This window comes from Indicator indicator, chromosome 4 (genome assembly GCF_027791375.1).
Source record: "Indicator indicator isolate 239-I01 chromosome 4, UM_Iind_1.1, whole genome shotgun sequence".
Taxonomy (NCBI): domain Eukaryota; kingdom Metazoa; phylum Chordata; class Aves; order Piciformes; family Indicatoridae; genus Indicator; species Indicator indicator.
Genome location: NC_072013.1, coordinates 30,319,458 through 30,339,296, shown reverse-complemented (window position 1 = coordinate 30,339,296; position 19,839 = coordinate 30,319,458). Strand labels below are relative to the sequence as shown.

Here is a 19,839-nt window from a genome sequence, read left to right as displayed (position 1 = left end):
CATAATGAGTTTTCTCTTGTGGAGCAATTGTACTTTTCAATTGGTGTATTTGTAGAAGTCTGGGACAGGGCTCTGTTAAGGCAGAATTGGTGTTAACTGTTAATTCTGTTCTATCTGTGAACAGAATCAGTTTTGATTATTTCTTCATGTTCTAAACCATCCATGGAACTTGCTCAAGCTGTGTTGGGTGTCCGATATGTTTCAATTCAGGGATGGCTTGAGAGCTACCAAGAGCTGTATATCATCTGATCAGGGGAACTCAGCAGGACAGGCTTGATTGTGGGAGAGGATTTTCACTGGCAGATGGAATCTGGAGGAATATCAAGGGACTGCCACAGCTTTAAGAATCATAGGAAGACCCATTTCTCTTGAGTTGTTTATCCCAGTATCTCTTCCTTTATTAAAAGAAACACTGCAGGTTTACAGTATGTGGACTACAAAAGTAGAGGGAGGAACACTTAAGTTTTGTTTCACTTTGAATGCTGTAGAGGTGAGAGTTGTATTAGTAGTCACACAGGTAAGATCACTGACCCCTCAGCTCGTGGGTACTGAACCTGATGGAGAATACAAGAATACTTTTAACGTGTTTGAATAGGACTCTGAGGAACTCCTGTTAATTGTGTTATAGGGACATTTTCTGTTCCTTAACAGGGCATGATTACTGAAGGACAATTAATTGATGCTTTTAAAATTTTTCAAGTTGTAAGGACTGTGTTCAACTAAAATGTAAATCTATGAAAGTACTTCTCGCAAACCAGCTTTTCAAGCATGTAAATGGCCTTTAAAATTAATAGATGAAAAGACAAGGTTAGATTTGCATTATGTATTGTATTTCTGTCTGACTGCAAGTGGTTTTCTAAGCTGTGTCAGCCTTAATGAACTTCCTGGCATGATATCAGCTTTGTTGTTACTTCGTTCAGTTATTTTTTTTTTTTAATGTTTTGGAGAAAGCTGATGAGAGGATAAAGAAACGGAAGAATTTTTTTGTCATCTTACTGATTGTTGGTGTTAATTTTGTTAGTAATTAAATGTTATTTGGTTATGAATGCTATTCCTTTATTAATCCAATCACTAGCTATTTATGAATTACTATTTTCCAAAGTATTTACCATTATACTGCAGTCAATTTTTATTATTGTAATGCCTTCATTACTGTTGTCTGTGAATGGTCTCCAGATAATCTTGCATTCATAATGTATTTTAAATGTTCTGATTGCAAATGACCTCACCGAGAGACTGATAATAGTAAAATGATAAACCTGTACTATGGCCCCAACAACCAGTTGCAGGTAGTCCCAGACAATTTTCTGGCTACTAAAACACCTTTGAAATATGTGATACTCACTTCTAAAGAAGACAATTTCTTGCCCCGTGAAATCAACAGGTGGTTGTCAGAACTGAGGGTGCTTAAGGAAGATGCCTTCTCTCAGTAGTCCTATACATTAATGTAATTTAATGCTATGGCTTTGATTGAGCAAGGCACTTTTGGCTGTTTCTGTCAGGGCAGCAGATTTTAAAAATGTCCTCAAGTCCTCCAGAAGTTAACCAGAAGCTTGTTTGCTGTATTCCAAACCAACCAGAATGGAGTTGTTTTGCCCTTTTTTACCTCTATAACAGGGCTTCAAGCTATTATTTTAAGGTACTATAATTTTCTGGTGTTCTCTCCAGCCTTTCTTTTGTACAGGAACAGTGTGTTTGACTTCTTGCTGAGATTTGGAGGGGCTTTACAGAGGGCAATTGACAAGAGTCATTAAACTGTGTCTCTGTTCTAGGGACGGAGACGACTTGCCCGTGATGCAACCCCTGCAAAAAAAGACGGTGAAGAGGATAAAATACAAGACAAATTAAAAGACAGTAACAAAGAAAACAAAGATGTAGAGGAAACACCTGAGAATTCAGAAAAGAAAGAAAATGAAACTCCACTAGGGAGAAAAACTACACCAAAGCAAAAAGAGAAAAAAATCAAAAAACAGGAGGATTCTGATAAAGAGTCAGATGAAGAGGAAGAAAGGCAGAGGGAAAGGTAAATATTATCTTGTATCACCTCCCTATGAATATGTCTGTGTCATGATTGAGCTGTTCTCTAAGCAGGGGTTGGAGATCTTACAGCTAACATGTGAAACCAGGGATGTAATTCACACAGTGAAACTGGAATGGAAAAATTTTATTTCCAGCTTGCAGAGTCTGCTGTACTTTATGGAAACACCTTTTTGTGGTAGTAAAAAGACAGCATTTTTCACTTGCATTTTCTTGAAGGTCTTGCCAAGGTTGTGTTGGTGTTTTATGACACTAGTATGTACAGACACCAAGTAGACCAGGTGCTGTACAGATAGGGAGAAGCTGCTTGGGCATATTGTTCTGGGCAGTTGAAATAAAACTAGAAAAGAGAGACCCTCTTCTCTTGCACTTTTGTTGAAGTGTTTAGTGAAGGCTGGTGAACCTACAGCTTGCTTGTTTTGTTACTTTATATAGGGAGGCAGAAAGGGAATCAGCTAATAAAGGAAAGGCGATGGAAAAGAGAGTTCAAATGAAGCATAGAGGTAGCTTGAAGAGGAGAAGAGGGAGACAAATGGAAGGGCAAAGGGAAAACAGCATCTAGAGACTAAGCTTGGCATGTTAAATTGCAGTTATAGTCCTGGTCACAAACAAGTTGTGACCAGGCAACTAATTTATTTCCAGAGTAGACCTGCTCTTAGCAAGTTTGGCTGTGGCCAAGGGCAATGTCTTGCTTAAGTTGGCTTTCCTACCTTGTTTTTCTTGCCCATGTGGCTAAGTGTTGTGGACACAAGTTGATATGCAATACTCTTATCAAGCTGTATTTAGTATTTTCTTCTAAAGGAGTGAGACAAACACAGCTATTTTAAAGGAAGTATCTCTCTGCAGTCAATAAAATACTCTTGTAGTGCAGAAATGCTTCAAATGAAAGTACAGGATGGGCAAAAAGCAGGTCCTGGAGGGATGAAGTTATCAAAGACATTCCTTTAGATGGTGCAGGTGATACTTATTCTGTCTCTTTTACACAGGAGACCAGCAAATAATATTCCATTAAATGCCATTACATTTTTTTTCCAGTATTTTCTTGCTTGGTGACTTTTTTGTAGTTTGACTTCTACTATAACAAATTTAACTTTCATTTTTAACTTTATTATGCTAAATTCATTCTTAAATAGGGAGAGAAGTATAGGTAAAAAGTAGGTTAGTTGCAATGCTTGCAAATACGTTTGAGTAGAATGTTTAAATATTAGATATAGGTATAATAAGATGCAGATACAGCTAGTGAGAGCTGTGTAGACACTTTTGAACTTGGTTAAACACTGTAAGAAACTTTTTTTTTTTCCAAATAGAATGGTGTTTGCCTCCATGAGAGGATCACTGTGATGGCAGTTCAGACTTATGTGCACTGTTAGTAAGCTGTAGCCTATTAAGCAAAGTGTAGAAGAAAGACTCTTTCTTAAATAGTCTGTCAAAACCAAGTCTATTTTAAAAACTGAAGCTTTTTGTCCCTGCCTTACGTAGGAGCCAAACACTGAATTAACTTATTTTTGTATTATCAAAATACTCATTTAAAAATGATCTTTAGGCTTTGAGGGAGTTGTACACATACTAAATTGTGTTGATATTATAATTTTTCTGGATTTTTTTGACACTTACCCCTATTCTCTCCAAGTCCTTTTCTTGATTGAAAAAGCTATGTCCAAACTAGTTTTCAGAGGCAGTGCAGGGTGCAGAAAATTGGGGGTGGGGGAATTTTTTTTTAAGAATTTTTGCATCCTTTTTCTTTTGTAGTAGCTTGGCCATACTAGTTAAATGTTAAAGTATTGATTTTCACTAACTAGTGGGCATTTTAAATGCACCTTACTGCAGGGAGGAAATTGAGAACAAAGGAGAATCAGAAGGTGAAGAGGATGAGGAGGATGCAGAACCCTGCCTGACTGGAACCAAAGTGAAAGTAAAGTATGGCCGTGGAAAGACTCAAAAAATTTATGAAGCCAGTATTAAAAGCACAGAAATTGATGATGGAGAAGTTTTATATTTAGTTCATTACTACGGTTGGAATGTAAGGTGAGGATCAGAAATTGTCTTTCCTGTCTTTCTTTGTTAAAAAGATTATTTTCAAAATAATCTTTGTTTTTTAAAAAAAGAGACATCAGTGGCTTGGCTCCAAAATGAATTATCAATTTGGTAACAGGATCTGACTCTATTACACTTTTCAGTGGTAGTGATTTTGTTCATAGTATGACATTATTGGACTGAAATCTTAGTATACACTTAACTTTTCCATCCAGCTCGAAGTGAGTTATCCTGGGTCATCCTCACAGGAGCATCCCTGTAATGTATTTTGTCAGCAGGTGTTACCACTCTCAGACTTCTTTATTTAAGGGAACCATTGGTAATGGTGGAGATGTCTACAATTAAGCGTATAAAGCACTGAAATTTCTGTGGAATGTTAACTGTGATTTCTAAAGAATGGCTGATGAGTGTAAAGAGGGCAGTAGAAGGCTAAGCAAGCACAAACTACAGGAAAAAAAAAAAACCAAATGCTCTCTTGACAAACTTGCTTTATAGTCAGCACTGCTGCAGAAATGGCTTTTTTGATGTCATTAAGAGCATTGTGATTATGTAGACAAAATGATCTCAGAATTGATATTTAAAAACAGAACGCTTCTGGTATATAACTTGAGATGTTACAAATCCATACATTTCTAAGTAAACAAAGGAGATTTCTTTGTGGCAACATAAAGTTTGTGTGTGAAATTATGCATCAAATGCTTACATGTGTCCCTTTACCTTATTAATAACTCATAAGATTTTGGTGAGCACTAGCAGCATTTGTGCTTTTCAAAATCTCATCCAATTTGTTGCTATAATATAAAAACCACATTTAAAGGGAAAAAAGTGTATTTCACTGCTGAGGCATAGGGTCCTGCAAACTGCCTTCTGTGTATGATGTGAATTTATTGACAGACTTTACAGCTGACCCAGTCTTGAGTTCCACTTTTTTTCTGGCAAGAGACAGCGAAGTCTGCACCTCCATTCCCCAGCTCTATAATTATTTTTGGAGCTACATCTGTGATTTATCTTTCTAATGCCAGAAACTGCATGGCTTTGTAAATCTATGCTGTGATTTCTTACTTCTTCATAATAAGTATTTTCTGTAACTCTTTTAATCTAAACAACTCTTTTACATCTAGTGCTCACAGTACTTTGTTACTCACTTCTAGATACGATGAATGGGTGAAAGCTGATCGGATTATCTGGCCTGTGGAAAAAGGAGGACCAAAGAGAAAACAGAAGAAAAAAACAAAAGTAATGGTTATTTCAATAAGTTCCTCATAGCACAAAACTTTGATGTCTCTTACTGTTCTTTTGTTAAAAAAGAAGTTAATCAATCCACTGTCTAGTTTTTTAATAGAAGCATAGAGCAAAAGGAAGGAAGGTTTGATGATCAACAGTGAAAGATAATAATAAAAATTCATCCTTTTCCCCTCAGAATAAAGAAGACAGTGAAAAGGATGAGAAGAGGGACGAGGAGAAACACAAATCAAAGCGTGGGCGACCCCCTCTGAAATCTACTCTTCCATCAAACACATTGTGCAGTTTATCCAAAACGCCCAATAGTGAAGGTAAATCAGGAGCCAGGAGTGCACGGAACAACTTGTCAGATTCCTCACCATTACCAAATGGAACAGAAGGTACATCTGGTGCACTGCTGTTCTGGCATGGAAGTGCATGTAAACAGTGATGTAATTAATATGGCATCGTCAGCGAACACAGTGCTGTCAGCAGCTTTAAAGTCCTGCTTAACCAGTCAGTGTATGAGCAGTGTAACAAAACACAGCTTTGCTGCAGATTTTACTCTCTAAAAATTAATACTTTTGATTTTGATTTTAGCAACACCTCGCAGGCAGACAAGACGTAGCTCAGGAATGTTTGATTCTGATAGAGGATCAAACGGTGAGTGATCTCAGTCCTGTGTATGCTTTCAGGTTTTTCAGTACTTTTTGGAAAAGACATTTGATTTTTATTTCTGACCTTTGGTTTTTTTCCTTACTGCCTTTTTTTTTTCTCCCTGTGAATTTTATTGAGGAAGCAGTTGAGCTGACACTGCTGAGGAGCACAGTTTGCTCACAGAAGAGCTATAGAATGGAAATGTCTGTGCAAGTTGTTCCATATTTAGCCAAGACCTTTCAGTTCTAATCTTGAACAGATCAAATCTAGTGGTATAATGATAGTCTTTGTTGTGGTAATTAAGTCCTCAACATCGGTACTACACTATCCAGCAGAGTTGTTAATTATATACAAATGGCAACAATATTTTTGGTGTTTCTAAGTCTCTGTGAACAAGAACAGAAGTGAAATCACCATCTGCTTTTAGTACAGGTTCCAAAATAATCTTCTGGTAATGTAATAACACTTGTGTGAATCATGCACCACAGACAAAACAATAGTTTAGCAAAGAAATATTTGTATTGTTGAATGGAAGGGTTTGGAGGAGTTTTGTTTGCTTGTTTGGGTTTTGGTTGGTGTTTGTTTACTTGTTTGGGTTTTGTTTGGTTGTTTTGGATTTTTTTCTATTTGACGATGCATGGAGGAGTCTTGTTTTTAATCTTTGTGGTGTCAGGTGGAGGAGGCAATGCCCACAAGTGGGGAGACACCATATCATGGGAGTCACCAAACTATTTTTGCTACTATAAACTGTACTTTGTTTATATTGGCTTATTTGGGAAACACTAGCAGTAGAATTACAGAATATTTTAATTTGGAAGGGACCCATAAGTATCATGGAGTCTGACTCCCTGCTCCTCACAGGACTGCCTAAAAGTAAACTGTATGACTAAGAACATTGTCCAAATGTTACTTGAACTCTGATGGTACTATTCCTACTATTGTAGTTTCCTAGACATTTTGAGTAAAAATAAGATGTGCAGTAAGTGTGTTGAATAATGCCAGATTTTTAAAGCTTGGAATAATTTATTGCAAACAGATATGAATACCATGAAACACGGCGGGGTGGGGGGGGGGAAATTGTAGTTATTAAAAAAAATAATAAAATCATGCCATAACTGATGATTTAGGGTGCTGTGTCCTTTTTTTATGTATTTTTTTTTAGATTCTGGTTCATCTGACAGTGAAGCAGATGAGTCATCTGAAAAGAATTTGAATGAAGAATTTTCTCCAGAAACTTCAGAACTAGAAAAAAGCGAAAAACTACATGATGAGAAGCTAGATGAAGAAAACCCAAAGATTCCTCATGCATTAAAAGAAAATGACAGGACTGAAGTACAGACACTAGAAGCACTGAAACTGGAAGTTGAAGAAAGTGAACAAATTGTTCAGATTTTTGGAAATAAAACAGAACAAATAGAAGAAATCAAAAGAGAGGCTGAAAAATCACCTAAAGGAAAAGGGAGAAGGAGCAAGACAAAAGATGCCTCTCTAGAGAATGTAAAGATTTCACCAGGAAGCCAAGAAGAGGTGGCAAATGAATCTCTAACAGAACCTGAAAGATTAGATGTGTCTTCCTTGGACTGTAAAGACATTTCCAGCACTACTGAAAGTGAAACAGAACCTTTTACAAAAGACAAGAAACTTTTGAAAAGGAAAACTTTGGAACAGGCATCGCCTGAGAAGAGAAATCGACTAGAGAGTGAGATGGAAGTGCCAAATATTGTATCTGAAGAGAGGACCAATGAATGTACCGGAGCAGAAGAATGTAGAGGGGTGAATGCTGAAGAGTCCCTCAGAACTGAAAATGAAGAAATGCCATCACTGGTGGCAGAATCTGTTCAGCGCAGTCAAGAGCCAAGGCATGAGAACTTCGAACGTCCATCTGAGGAAAATGAGAACGTTCCCTTAAAGGATGAGGATGATGCAATGCCTCAGATTGGTCCCGAAACTTTGCTGTGCCATGAAGTAGACTTGGATGACTTGGATGAAAAGGAGAAGAGCGGCAGTGAAGACACAGTATCAGAAAAGCCGGAGCCAAATGCTTCGAATTCAAATCCATCTGCCTTACCTGCAGCTGTCCAGCCGAGTTTCTCAGTGGCCTCACCACTTATGCTAAGTCAGGATGAGTCGCGCAGTATCAAGAGTGAAAGTGACATGACTATTGAAGTGGACAGCGTAGCAGAAGAGTCTCAAGAGGGTCTCTGTGAAAGTGAGTCTGCTAATGGATTTGAAGCCAGTACGACCTCAAGCAATTGTAGCATAGCTGTGCAGGAGAGGGATATCGGGGAGAAAGGTGAGTGCCACCTGCGCACAGTCGTTCTCTGCTCTATGTCATCTTAAGTCTGGTGTCACTTAGCTAGAAATGGCTGTCTTGTTTTGCCTTCTGATTTTAAACTCGTTTGTTCCTCATAAAAAACAGCTTGTTGTTAGAAGACATGCTTGATGCATCACTTTTTCTTCTCATTTAGGTCAAAAAAGGCCCAGCGACAGCAATAGTGGAACACTGGCAAAAAAACAAAAGCGTACTCCAAAGCGAACAAGTGCTGCAGCCAAAAATGAAAAGAATGGAACAGGTACATTCCTGGAGGGAGAGAGGGGGAAGGTTGTCCTGGCCTATCAGCATGTACAAGGGCCCACTGTTCTTGGTATCAGCAGTTACTAAATATTTACCATTATGTTGATTTTTATATATAGGTTTGGTTATGAATTTGGGATAGGGGAGCTTGTTCTGAGAATAAACGAGTTCTAGGACAGGTGTTTCTCATGGGAAAAAGTGCATTTATCAAGTATGGAGGGAAAAGATGTTTGATGCTAAAAATAATTTTTCAGCCGAAGGAACCTTGTGTGGGTGACTTTGTTTTAACTTGCTACAGAAACATTGATTTTTGTGTAGCTCAATTTTTAGTGATCGTTGCATTGAATGAGTTGATATCTTTAGGCCCTGTGGCATAATTGTTGTAATTTTACAATATTAACCTAAAATATTACTTCTCTGACATGCAATATTCAGACGTATTTTACACACCTCTGTTAAACTCTGCAATTGTTGTGGAAATCTAAAATATTTGCATATATCAGCTTAAAATTTGCTGTTACATGTTAAAGCTTTTATGATTTTAGTCGTGTTGAAAACTGTTCCTCTTAGATGGAGAAAGCAATTTGGTAAATACAATCATGTGCTACCTAGCCATATTAATACAGTATTAATTTTTTAAGAATGAGATTCTAGTGTCTGCCTGATATAAAAAACCCCAAATACGTGACTTTTAGAGCACTGATAAGCTGCCTTGGCTTACTTTAATAAGTTTCTTTATTGCTGCTTTTAAAAAACCCTGACTACTGCCCAGTCAGCCCTTGACTTCTCCTGCATTAACAGTCAGCACTCTTGAGAGTTCAGTGTGTGTTGTGCCTGATAAGGTTACACATCGAATCTGAAATAGCTCTTCCTTGTGTGCATTCTTCAATCTTCTGAGCAAGAAGGAACCTTTTTTCTTAATTTTTTTTTTGTGTGTGTGTGACTATAACTACTTTTTTCTTTTTTTTTTTTCTTTTTTTTTTAATGTCAATGTTGTTTTCTTGAAGTCCAAATACCTTTCTCTTACTGCAGGACAAAGCAGTGACAGTGAAGACCTTCCTGTCCTAGACAGTTCCAGTAAATGTACTCCTGTGAAACATGTAAATGCATCCAAATCACAGAAGATTTCTCGATCACCTGCAAGAGTGATTTCACCTCATATCAAAGATGGAGAGAAGGATAAACACAAAGAGAAACACCACCACCAGAATGCTTCGCCTAGAGTGTACAAATGGAGTTTTCAGCTCAGTAAGATTTTTTTTTTTTTTTAGTGATTTGATTGTAGGCCATCTAAAAAGAAATTTGCACAATTTTTCTTTCAGAACAAATTTTGGGAATCCAAATTGGGTATAGGCCTTTTATGGTGTAATTATGGAAGTGTGCGATACTCCATGCTGCATCTTGTCTACTCTCGAGAACTGCATTTGATGAAATTCACCTTGATAAAGGTTTTTTTCTTTCTTGCCACTTTTCAGATGAACTAGACAATATGAGCAGCACTGAAAGGATCTCCTTCTTACAAGAAAAGCTACAGGAAATACGGAAATACTACATGTCCTTGAAGTCGGAAGTAGCGACCATAGACAGGAGAAGAAAACGATTAAAAAAGAAAGATAGAGAAGGTAACTTTCAGATTTACGATTCCCCTGAGAGAGGTTTCATTTGCTTGAAAACACATAATTCAGAGTTTACTTGAGAGTATTTTTTGAAAAATTAAGTGTTCTAATGTTTACCTTGTTTTCATGTGTACACATTTAGAGTATTTGTGGCTTTCCAGGAACAAAAACGTTCACTATTTTGTAAATGTGTATCAGAAACTTGGTCTTCTTACTGCATCCTTGGTCTGAGTTCCCAATCAGTGTAATGACTGATCTGATTGATCTTTTCAGTTGGTCTGTGGTGCAGGAAGGGTGAGGCTACAGCTCCAGTGTGTGTGAATATACCAGGGAAAGCAACTGATAAAAACTTCCCGACCAGTTTTCTGTGACTCTGCTAGTAACAAGGAAACCTTTATCCTGATATGTGCTTTGATAACCTGATACTGATCTATTGTTATTTGTATTCAGTGTCACATACAGGAGCCTCCATGTCATCTGCTTCATCAGACACTGGAATGAGTCCATCGTCATCTTCTCCTCCTCAAAACGTGCTTGCTGTAGAATGCAGGTGATAGACGTTTCTTTGCCTTGCCAGCAACTTGCTGTCATGGACATAAATCCTGAAATTCAACCACAGAAAGCACTCAACAGGTTTGACATTGCCAAGTATATTCTGTACACACTTCCACTGATGGACTGTACCTGTTCTCCCCTCCTACCCTCTTCTTTGGTTTAATTTACTGTTCAGAGAATTTAAGCTCATTGGTAACTGAAGGTTTGTAGGCACAATGTGACATGCTTGTCATTGTGTTTGTCTTTGTTTTGTTTTTGTTTTTTTAATTAATGCAGAGAAAGGGCACTTATCAAATTTAAGAAGTTATGTCCAATGAAGCATTCAGGTGTTCTAGGGAGATCTTAGACAAGCAAGTGCACCAAGCAGACATCAGAGTATTATCAAAAGACTTGAGTAATTGCTGCACTTTCACCAAGCTGTACAGTAACTCTTGGTGAGTAGTTCCTCTTTATGGAAGCACTTGCTATACAGAACTGCCAAAGTATGTGTTCAGCAGTGTGCCCAGTTTTAAAGGTGTAAATGGGACAAAATAAATTGTGAAAGGAAGTGTAGTTGACTGAAAACTACAGTTGTAATAAGTCTTCCACTTTTTATAGGATTTTTGAGCACACAATTATGCAAATATTTTAATGTTTATTAATGTTTACAGTGGAATTGTGAATAGGTTTTCAGTGGACTATCTTATCCCTTGACAAAAATATTTTGTCTTTTTTCTATGTAATTTCAGAGTTTTTATTTTGTTACAAAAAAAGACGAAAAATGAAATATATAACAACAGTGAAGTTATTTAACAAGATTTCTAAAGCTGAAATTTTTGTGTAAAATAAGGTATCTTGCAACTTGTTAAATATATTTATTCAGACATTGGATGTTGTATTTTTATGTATTTTTTAAAATATTAATAAAATTGGAAAAAAAAAAAATAAAAATTCTAGGTTAGTTCACTCTTTCAATTAAAAACCTCCAACCAGTGATGGGCTCGCAGGGAGGTGTTACCCAGTAGCCACACCTGTATTTCACATGGGTCTGTCCACGCGTCCTCTGCACCCCCAGTATGGAAGCTGGCATCTGGGTTAAACTACGGCTTTATGTGGAAACTTTGGCAGTCCTAGTACTCTTGTTTTGAGGAACAACATTTATTGGGTTGCCTTTGAGATACTTTGTCACAAGCTCTTTAATGTTTGCTGTACTGCCGAATGAATTTCTATCTCCCAAAGCTGAGATGCAACCATAAAGTAAAGCAACTGTGTGTGCTTTGTCCGTGGATTGTCCCATGGATGGATACAGTTTGTAAATAACTCCTCCAAGACCATGTATTTAAATCAGTTTGCATATACATGATGTATAAAAAGTGATTTTTTTTTTATCAATTTTTTTATCCATGTTTGTACATTGAAGGGGGTTCTTTGCCTCTTTTTCTGTGTTTAATATGCTGTAGAGTAATAACCTAGATGCTCTAGACTGTATAGCAAGATATTCTGGTTCACATGGCATAAAGGCAGAAGGAAACACTAGTGACGGCGTAGCATTACTACAATGGATGTTTCTGGAAATCTCATTTTGCAGCATTTGTCAACTTGTGGTTCCAATTCCTTCCATTTTCGCAGAAAATTAAAGAAAAAGTACTCTTGTAAATGCACTTTTTCTGTCTTTTCTTAAGCAAAGCAGAACTATTTCAATGTAAGATAAATATGGAGCTCACAAGACAGCATTAATAAAGGCCATGTTTTAAACATAGGCTTTATATTTTATTTTTACTTAAGTGGTTGTTCTTGTAAATGTCAGGGTTGGAAGGGACCACAAGTATCACCTAGTTCCAACCCCCCTGCCCTGGGCAGGGCCACCTCACGCTAGATCACACTGCCTAGAGCCTCATCCAGCCTGGCCTTAAACACCTCCAGGGATGAGGCCTCAACCACCTCCCTGGACAACGCATTCCAGGCTCTCACCACTCTCATGGGCAAGAACTTCTTCCTCATGTCCAGTCTGAATCTCCCCACTTCCAGCTTTATTCCATTCCCCCCAGTCCTGTCACTACCTGATATCCTAAAAAGTCCCTCCCCAGCTTTCTTGTAGGCCCCCTTCAGATACTGGAAGGCCACAATAAGGTCACCTTGGAGCCTTCTCTTCTCCAGACTGAACAGCCCCAACTCTATGTCTTTCCTCATAGGAGAGGTGCTCCAGCCCTCTGATCATCCTTCTCTGGACACGTTCCAGCATGTTGATATCCCTCTTGTAATAGGGGCTCCAGAACTGGATGCAGTATTCCACAGTTGGGAGTCTCACCAGAGCAGAATGGAGGGGGAGAATCACTTCCCTCGACCTGCTGGCCACACTTCTCTTGATGCAGCCCAGGCTCTGGTTGGCTTTCTGGGCTGCAAGTGCACATTGACAGCTCATGTTGGGCTTCTCGTCCACCAGCACCCCCAAGTCCCTCTCCTCAGGGCTGCCTTCCAGCCACTCACTGCCCAGCCTATATTGGTGCTTGGGATTGCCTCGACCCAGATGCAGAACCTTGCACTTGGTCTTGTTGAACCTCAGGAGTTTGGCTTGTGCCCACCTCTCCAGCCTGTCAAGGTCTCTCTGGATGGCATCCCTTCCCTCCAGCGTGTCTGCTGCACCACACAGCTTGGTGTCATCAGCAAACTTGCTGAGGGCGCACTTAATGCCACTGTCCATGTCACCCACAAAAATGATAAACAAGACTGGTCCCAGGACTGATCTCTGAGTGACTCCACTTGTCACTCATCTCTACTGTAAAGGCTTTTTCCAGAGATAACTTCTACTGTTCATCTTATAATAGCTATGAAGAAAAAGCAATACTCATTCAAAAGGAAATAACATGGGGCACATTTTCTCAGATTATCTTCCATGGTAATATTTGTCATATTCCAGGATATTTGCAGAAGTGATCTTTAAACTCAGTGGAACTGTAGGATGAATTACATCTCTTGCACATACCTAACCTCTGTCTACAGTCTGCGTGAGATCTTAGGTACAGCATGCAGAGATGATGAATGAGTACTTCAGTGTAGATGGTCAGTGTGTACTTCCCCTTCTCTTAGGAAGGTCCAAAGTATCCCATGGAAGAGAGAAGGTGTGGTGTCATAAACAGGGAAGCCCATTATAACAGGTGATTGCTCCTTGGCACAGAGAACTTCCTTACTTCCTCTCTTTACCTGTGTACCTTGCACTAGTACTCATGAACAGACACTCACACTCCCCCTTCCCAGAAACAACCAGCATCACTGTTCTGGCAGGACACTAAATCTGCAAGTTCAGAGGCAAAGCCTCCAGTGTGTTACTGACTTCCTGATTTTCTTTCTGGCAAGCAGCTTATCAGTCAGCCAGGTGATTTCAGTAGATGTTTCAAGTTGTTTCTTATGACATTTAAAACCACCACAGGAAAAAGATTAACTAAATAATATGGGACTGTGTAGTACCAAAGGTGAAATCAAAAAGAAACCCCAACAGTTTTTTTTACTTCTCGCTTTGCTATAATTCTGCTCTGTTGACATAAAATAAATTCCAAAGTGTGTTCCCCTGCTTTGATTGAAAGTTTATGCTGTTGAGAATGCGCTAATTCTGACTCTACTCAATTGGGAATTTTTTTTTCCTCAATAAGAGCTTAAGCCTCATGTTTGCAAGAGCAATCAAAAATAAAGCACCCTCTTGGCAGGCTTCCCGCTGTTCTCTTCCCTTCTAATATTTCACAGTTTTTTCTCAAAATGATAGCTGTCATTTCAAGCTTAGTTAGAAGGTAAGACAAAAAACACCACAATTCGGATTCACAGAATCACAGAATCAACCAGGTTGGAAAAGACCTGAGAGATCATCAAGTCCAACCTATTACCTAATTACCTAACATCTCCTGACAAATAAACCATGGCTCGAAGTGCCAAATCCAATCTTTTTTTGAACACCTCCAGGGAGGGTGACTCTACCACCTCCCTGGGCAGCCGATTCCCCTGGCCAATTACTCGTTCTGTGAAGAACTTTCTCCTCACCTCCAGCCCGAACTTCCCCTGGTGCAGCTTGAAACTGTGTCCTCTTGTTCTGTTGCTGGTTGCCAGCATCCAAGACTGCTAGAACTGTTAAAAGAACAGGGCTGCAAGAGAATTTAGCCTTCCCCCCCACCTCCTGCAGCTGATACAAGGAATTGTCAGATTTCTGGCAGATTATTATTTTTTATGGGAATATATCTGAAGCTTGAAAAATACTCAAAACGTTTGCATGCAAGGACATAAAGTAAGGAAAGTTAATTTTCTTGCTTGTTTTACTTCCTTTCCATGAAGTAAACCAGCTGCAATTTATACTGAGTCAGTTTGACAAGACCCAGTTAAATATCCACTTGTTTCTGGCTTGTCCATCAGAGTGCTGGTATGTGAGAAACCACCTCTTGCTTCATCAGTCTGAAAGATCAGCAGAAGTGTCAGAACAATAAAAACAAGCCATTATTTCAACAGAGATTAGACAGAGTTGCAGTAGTAATTAGTAGCAAAAGGAAAGCAGAACAAGGTCAAATCAAAGTGTGTATCCTTACAAAGCAGAATGTATCTGACCTTCACAGAGAGCAGCAAAGACCTTTAATTTGAAGGACAGCAGAAGAGAAAAATCACTCTTCATTGTGGTGTTTCGCACAAGTTCCACTTTTTAAAGGTGCAGTACTGGAATAATCTGGGCAGAATTTTTTTTTAATGGATACATATTCTCATTTTACTTGTAGGGAGCCACATAGAGATGGCTACCAAAATTACCCAGGATGGCTTTGATAGAAAATCTGAATCTTAGGACTGTCATTTCCCTGCTTATCAGACTATCCACTCCTGAGAGTACCTTCTCTTTCCAGACAAGCTTGTCAACCAGATGGAATCTTGCATTAAATAACTTAATATTCTTATAAAATGTTCCTTTTCTGTATTAAAAGTATTCTTGGCTAGGTGAGGCAGCCAAGTGGGTTTTCTGGGCAGCATTTACTGGATTTTTTTTTTAGTTCAGCAATAAGTAAGAAACTGTTGTTTTCGAGAAAAGAGCATGCTTGGTTTGATGACTTCAAACAGATCTGAGGTATGAGGCAGAAGACAGAAGCTGAAACAAAAGCTGAATGTGTTAACAAAAGTGTGTCGAGCTGTTTACTTCACTGTGCCCTTGCATCACTGTGAAGTAAATTCTTGGTTATTTTTACTTCTCTGTACTTCTCTGTACTCTGGGATTTTATTATTGGCTACAATGTGCAGGATAATTCTACCTCTGGAGATGTAAAGAACATAACAAAGCAATAGAACCAATGGGGATGATGCCAGAGACTGACTCACTGTAATTCCAGGGCTTAGGAAAAAAAGACATTTTATAATTAGCTCATGCTATTTATCCAGCTATTGCCTTCAGATTTTGAGAAAATCTGTCATTCTGCCATATTCTCTGCCACCAAATAGAATTATTTGCATAAGAGGTCTCTGGGAGAGTTTAAAATTTTTCACCTTTATTAGTTACTACTAAGTAGATATCATTTATTAGGCAGATTTTTGTTTGTTTTGAAAAACTGAGTCCCTGAAATTCCACAAGCATTAGTTAGTCTCATCTACTGCTTTGGAGGAATATGTAAATTAGTTCAGGCTTTTTTTTTCGTATTACTGGTCTGAATTTAGATGAGAGATTAGGAAGAAATTCTTCAACATGAGCGTGGTTGGGTACTGGAACAGGTTGACTAGAGAAGTTGTGGAGGTTCCAACCCCAGAAGTGTTCAAAGCCAGGCTGGATGGGGCCTTGAGTAACCTGGTCTAGTGGAAGGTGTCCCTGCCCATGGCAGAGGGGTTGGAACTGGATATTTAAGATCCCTCCCAACCCAAACCATTCTGTCATTCTATGACTATGTGCCTGTTTTAATGCCACTGAGCGGTGGATTTTGTGATGAGTCACAGCCTGATGACAACTACTTCTCTGTCATTTAAGGAAAACAGATAAGGCAGTCTTAATTGTGAAAGCAGGCTGTTTCTCACTCTTTCTAAGAATAGAGTTTTCCTAGCTTCCTCTTTGTTTGGAATTATCTCAATGCTATTTATGTTGCTATTCCTTTTCCTTCCCAGTTTCAAAGAAATCCTCTTTCTGTTTTGGAGCAGGGCTGTGCTGGTTGGTTCTCCTCCAGGTCTGCAGCTACCTGCTGTTTATAATATTTAGCACCCTTATACTGGTTTTGTCTTATACCAATAGTTTTCAAAGGTGAAACCCATCTGTTTTGTGACACTTGGTTTTAATTCACCAGTACAGCTCACTCTCTGTGAAAAAAAAAACACCACAGAAACATTATGACACATAATTTCTGTTTCATTCCTTGCCAGCAATCAGCACTAGAGCTCCATTACAGCTGTGAGAACCTGCAGGTTGTTTATCAAGTAGAGTGTTTACTTAACTCTCACTGAGCCTTGCTCCTGAAGGACAGTTACATGTTACTGGTGACCTCTCTCTCTTTCCCTGCTCTTCAGAATAATCCTACATTTATATTCCAGTCCTGTCAATGTCTTCAGCTATTTCTAAACTACTCCTCTAATCCCTCATCTGGGTACAGCTTGACCTAATTTGCCGTGATCCTGCCAGCTATGCCAGTTATGTAAGGAGGGTAAGATGTGGAATTTGTATGAAATACTTTGTTATAATGCACAAGGGTGTTATGTTGTTGGGTGTCTTTTTTTGTTTGTTCTTTTTGCTTGTTTTTTTATTTTTTTTTCCCTAACAAGCCACTTGTTTACATGTATGCACAGCTTAAAACCTGATCTCTTGATGCTCATTCATGTCCTGAAAAATATTCCCCTTAGGAATGGGTAAGTTTTAAATCTATTGTTGCTGTAACCACTGGCCCCATTCCAGCAGGTCCATGTCTGTGCTGGCCCCAGCACTGTAGGTGGGGTCTTAGCAGAGCAGAGGGACAGAATCCCATCCCTGCCCCTGTTACTAGGGATCAGCCCAGAACCACCTCCCCTTTTCCACTGTATCTGTCCTTTTTTCCCCCTCAAATCCCAGAGTACCTGGACTCTGTTGGAGTCTCCTCCCACCCCAGGTGTAGCCACTTTCCCTCTCTCCCCACTCCCCTTGTTAATCCCCCCAGCTCCTCCCACCCCAGGTGTGGCCACTTTCCCTCCCCACCCACTCCCCTTTTTAATCCCACCTAGGAAAGGGAGAAGCCCCAAGCTGAGCCCATCTGGGCTGGAGGATCCTTTGCTTCTCATCACTGGTGAGTCCCTATGGTGCACACCATGTGACTGGGGGGAGAGGGACGGGATGGGACAGGCTGGGGAGGAAGGAAGGAAGGAAGGAAGGAAGGAAGGAGATTGATGACTACTCCAGTATCATCCATGGGTACTAGAGGCTGGGGTTGAGCTCCTCTTTGTGGTATCTTAGCTGATTGAAGGTCTTGCCCTAGGCTCTGTGATGGGTGCAAGAATGGTGGTGGTGGAGTAGGAGCTGTTTAGGCAGGGTGGAGGATGGTGTAGAGGGAGTAGGGGCTGCTTTGGGAAGATGAAGCAGGGTGGTGGTGGGGGAGCTACAGCTGCTGTAAGATGTAAGTAAATAAGTAAATGTACATAAGTAAATGTAAGACATTTCCTTATGAGGCACAAATAATATGCTTCTGGCTCAGATATCTGTATTATTGTTACATCAAAGCAGTATGCACTGAAGGACAAAGGACTTCTAATTAAAAGTATCTGAGATATCTTTAATTTACTTGCCCTATGAAAATTAGAAGGAGTTGTATAAAATTACATTGGTTTTATCCAATACTTGTTAGAAGAATGGAGAATGTATTGCTAGATCTGGTTTTAAGTAATAAAATAGGTGCAGGGAGGAACTTATAATCATGAAAGTTGCTACGGGATGGGTAAACCTTCTATGGGTTAAGTGTGTTATGAAAGAGATTGTTTAAGCTAAATCCTTTGTTTTTAATACCAGGAATATATTTTGTAATTTAGCCTGTCTACGTTCAAAAGGTAAGTCTCTGGGGAGGCCTAGTAGCAACCTTCCAGTACCTGAAGGGGGCTACAAGAAGGATGGAGAGAGGCTGCTTGCAAAGGGCTGCAGTGACAAGACAAGGGGCAAAACCACTAAAAAAAACCCAAACCAAAACAAACAAAAAAAGAAAATAAATCTTGCCCTCCTTAGTAGCAGCCATACTGTCATTGCACATGCCATAAAATAGTTTCCTAAGTTTTATTTTCATTTGGGAAGCTCCTTTTAACTACTGGGTGATTAATGTGTTAGCTCTCTGCACTGTGCAGCTGGTGAACAAGGAGGAAGTCGATAGATGAGAGTGTGTAAGCAAAAGTGTTCAAATTAGATGTCTCCTGTGCCCAGAAGACATGAGCATCCTCAGTCCCATCATATAAAAACTCTACTATTGTTTTTTTGAGCGCCTGTTTGCATACTAAGGTCTGACAGAGGATGGGATAACAGGATGCATTACTTCCAAATGTTTAACAAAAAGACTGTTTTAAAGGAAGCCTTAAACCTTTACAATGGATACATTATTTCTAATTGGGCATAATATTTGTGGCCTAATTGTAGCACCTCATCTAGCTATTATTACTAGCCTCTTACTCCTTTGAAAAAACAGGATATTGGAGACTTGCTGCCTTATTTGGCCTTCTTTTTAGCCTTTACTATTTTAGAGGTAGCTCTTAGCCATCTCCAAGGTAACAAGGCTTGGGCTACATAGAGACAAGTTGTGATACAGCTAAGTACAAAGCACATGTAAGGGAGACTGTAGGAACATATTAGTTTCTTCTACCTTTCAAAGGCCTATGGACAAATTTCTGTGGAGCTTTGAACAGCAGCAAGCAGAGCAGTATCCAGCGCAAATGGCAGGTGAACCATGCTACCATCATGGCCTAGTAATCCACAGCCTGGGGATTTGAGAGCCAAGTAGTACAGAAAGACAACAGGCTGCTGGAAATAAAAAGCAACAGAGAAGGTAACAACAAAAGCATGTGGGCAGGCTTCCTGCCATATCTGTTTCTTGCTGTTGCCTTTCTATGCAACAGCAGAACCTGGCAGCTGATGTGAAACAGCCTCGTTTGAGTATTCATCACTTGAAATCTCAAAGTGGCTACGGGCATCCTGATGTTTGGTTCCTTTTATTACTGTATTTTATT

At 39.3% G+C, this 19,839-nt stretch overlaps 1 protein-coding gene across 3 annotated transcripts in view; it reads left to right on the top strand.

Moving 5' to 3' along the window:
- Positions 1-11,383, top strand: part of ARID4A (AT-rich interaction domain 4A) — a 45,748-nt gene extending 34,365 nt beyond the window's left edge. The window contains exons 15-24 of one of the 3 annotated variants that reach the window (XM_054400821.1): positions 1,773-2,023; positions 3,865-4,062; positions 5,223-5,307; positions 5,492-5,624; positions 5,893-5,955; positions 7,112-8,242; positions 8,418-8,522; positions 9,557-9,772; positions 10,000-10,146; positions 10,591-11,383. In XM_054400821.1, the coding sequence (XP_054256796.1) occupies positions 1,773-2,023; positions 3,865-4,062; positions 5,223-5,307; positions 5,492-5,624; positions 5,893-5,955; positions 7,112-8,242; positions 8,418-8,522; positions 9,557-9,772; positions 10,000-10,146; positions 10,591-10,694 (2,433 nt within the window). In that variant the 3' untranslated portion in view covers positions 10,695-11,383. Of the gene's footprint in view, positions 1-1,772; positions 2,024-3,864; positions 4,063-5,222; positions 5,308-5,491; positions 5,694-5,892; positions 5,956-7,111; positions 8,243-8,417; positions 8,523-9,556; positions 9,773-9,999; positions 10,147-10,590 lie in introns of all 3 variants that reach the window. The other 2 variants (XM_054400819.1, XM_054400820.1) reach the window with 2 other exon arrangements.
- Positions 11,384-19,839: the final 8,456 nt, after the last annotated feature.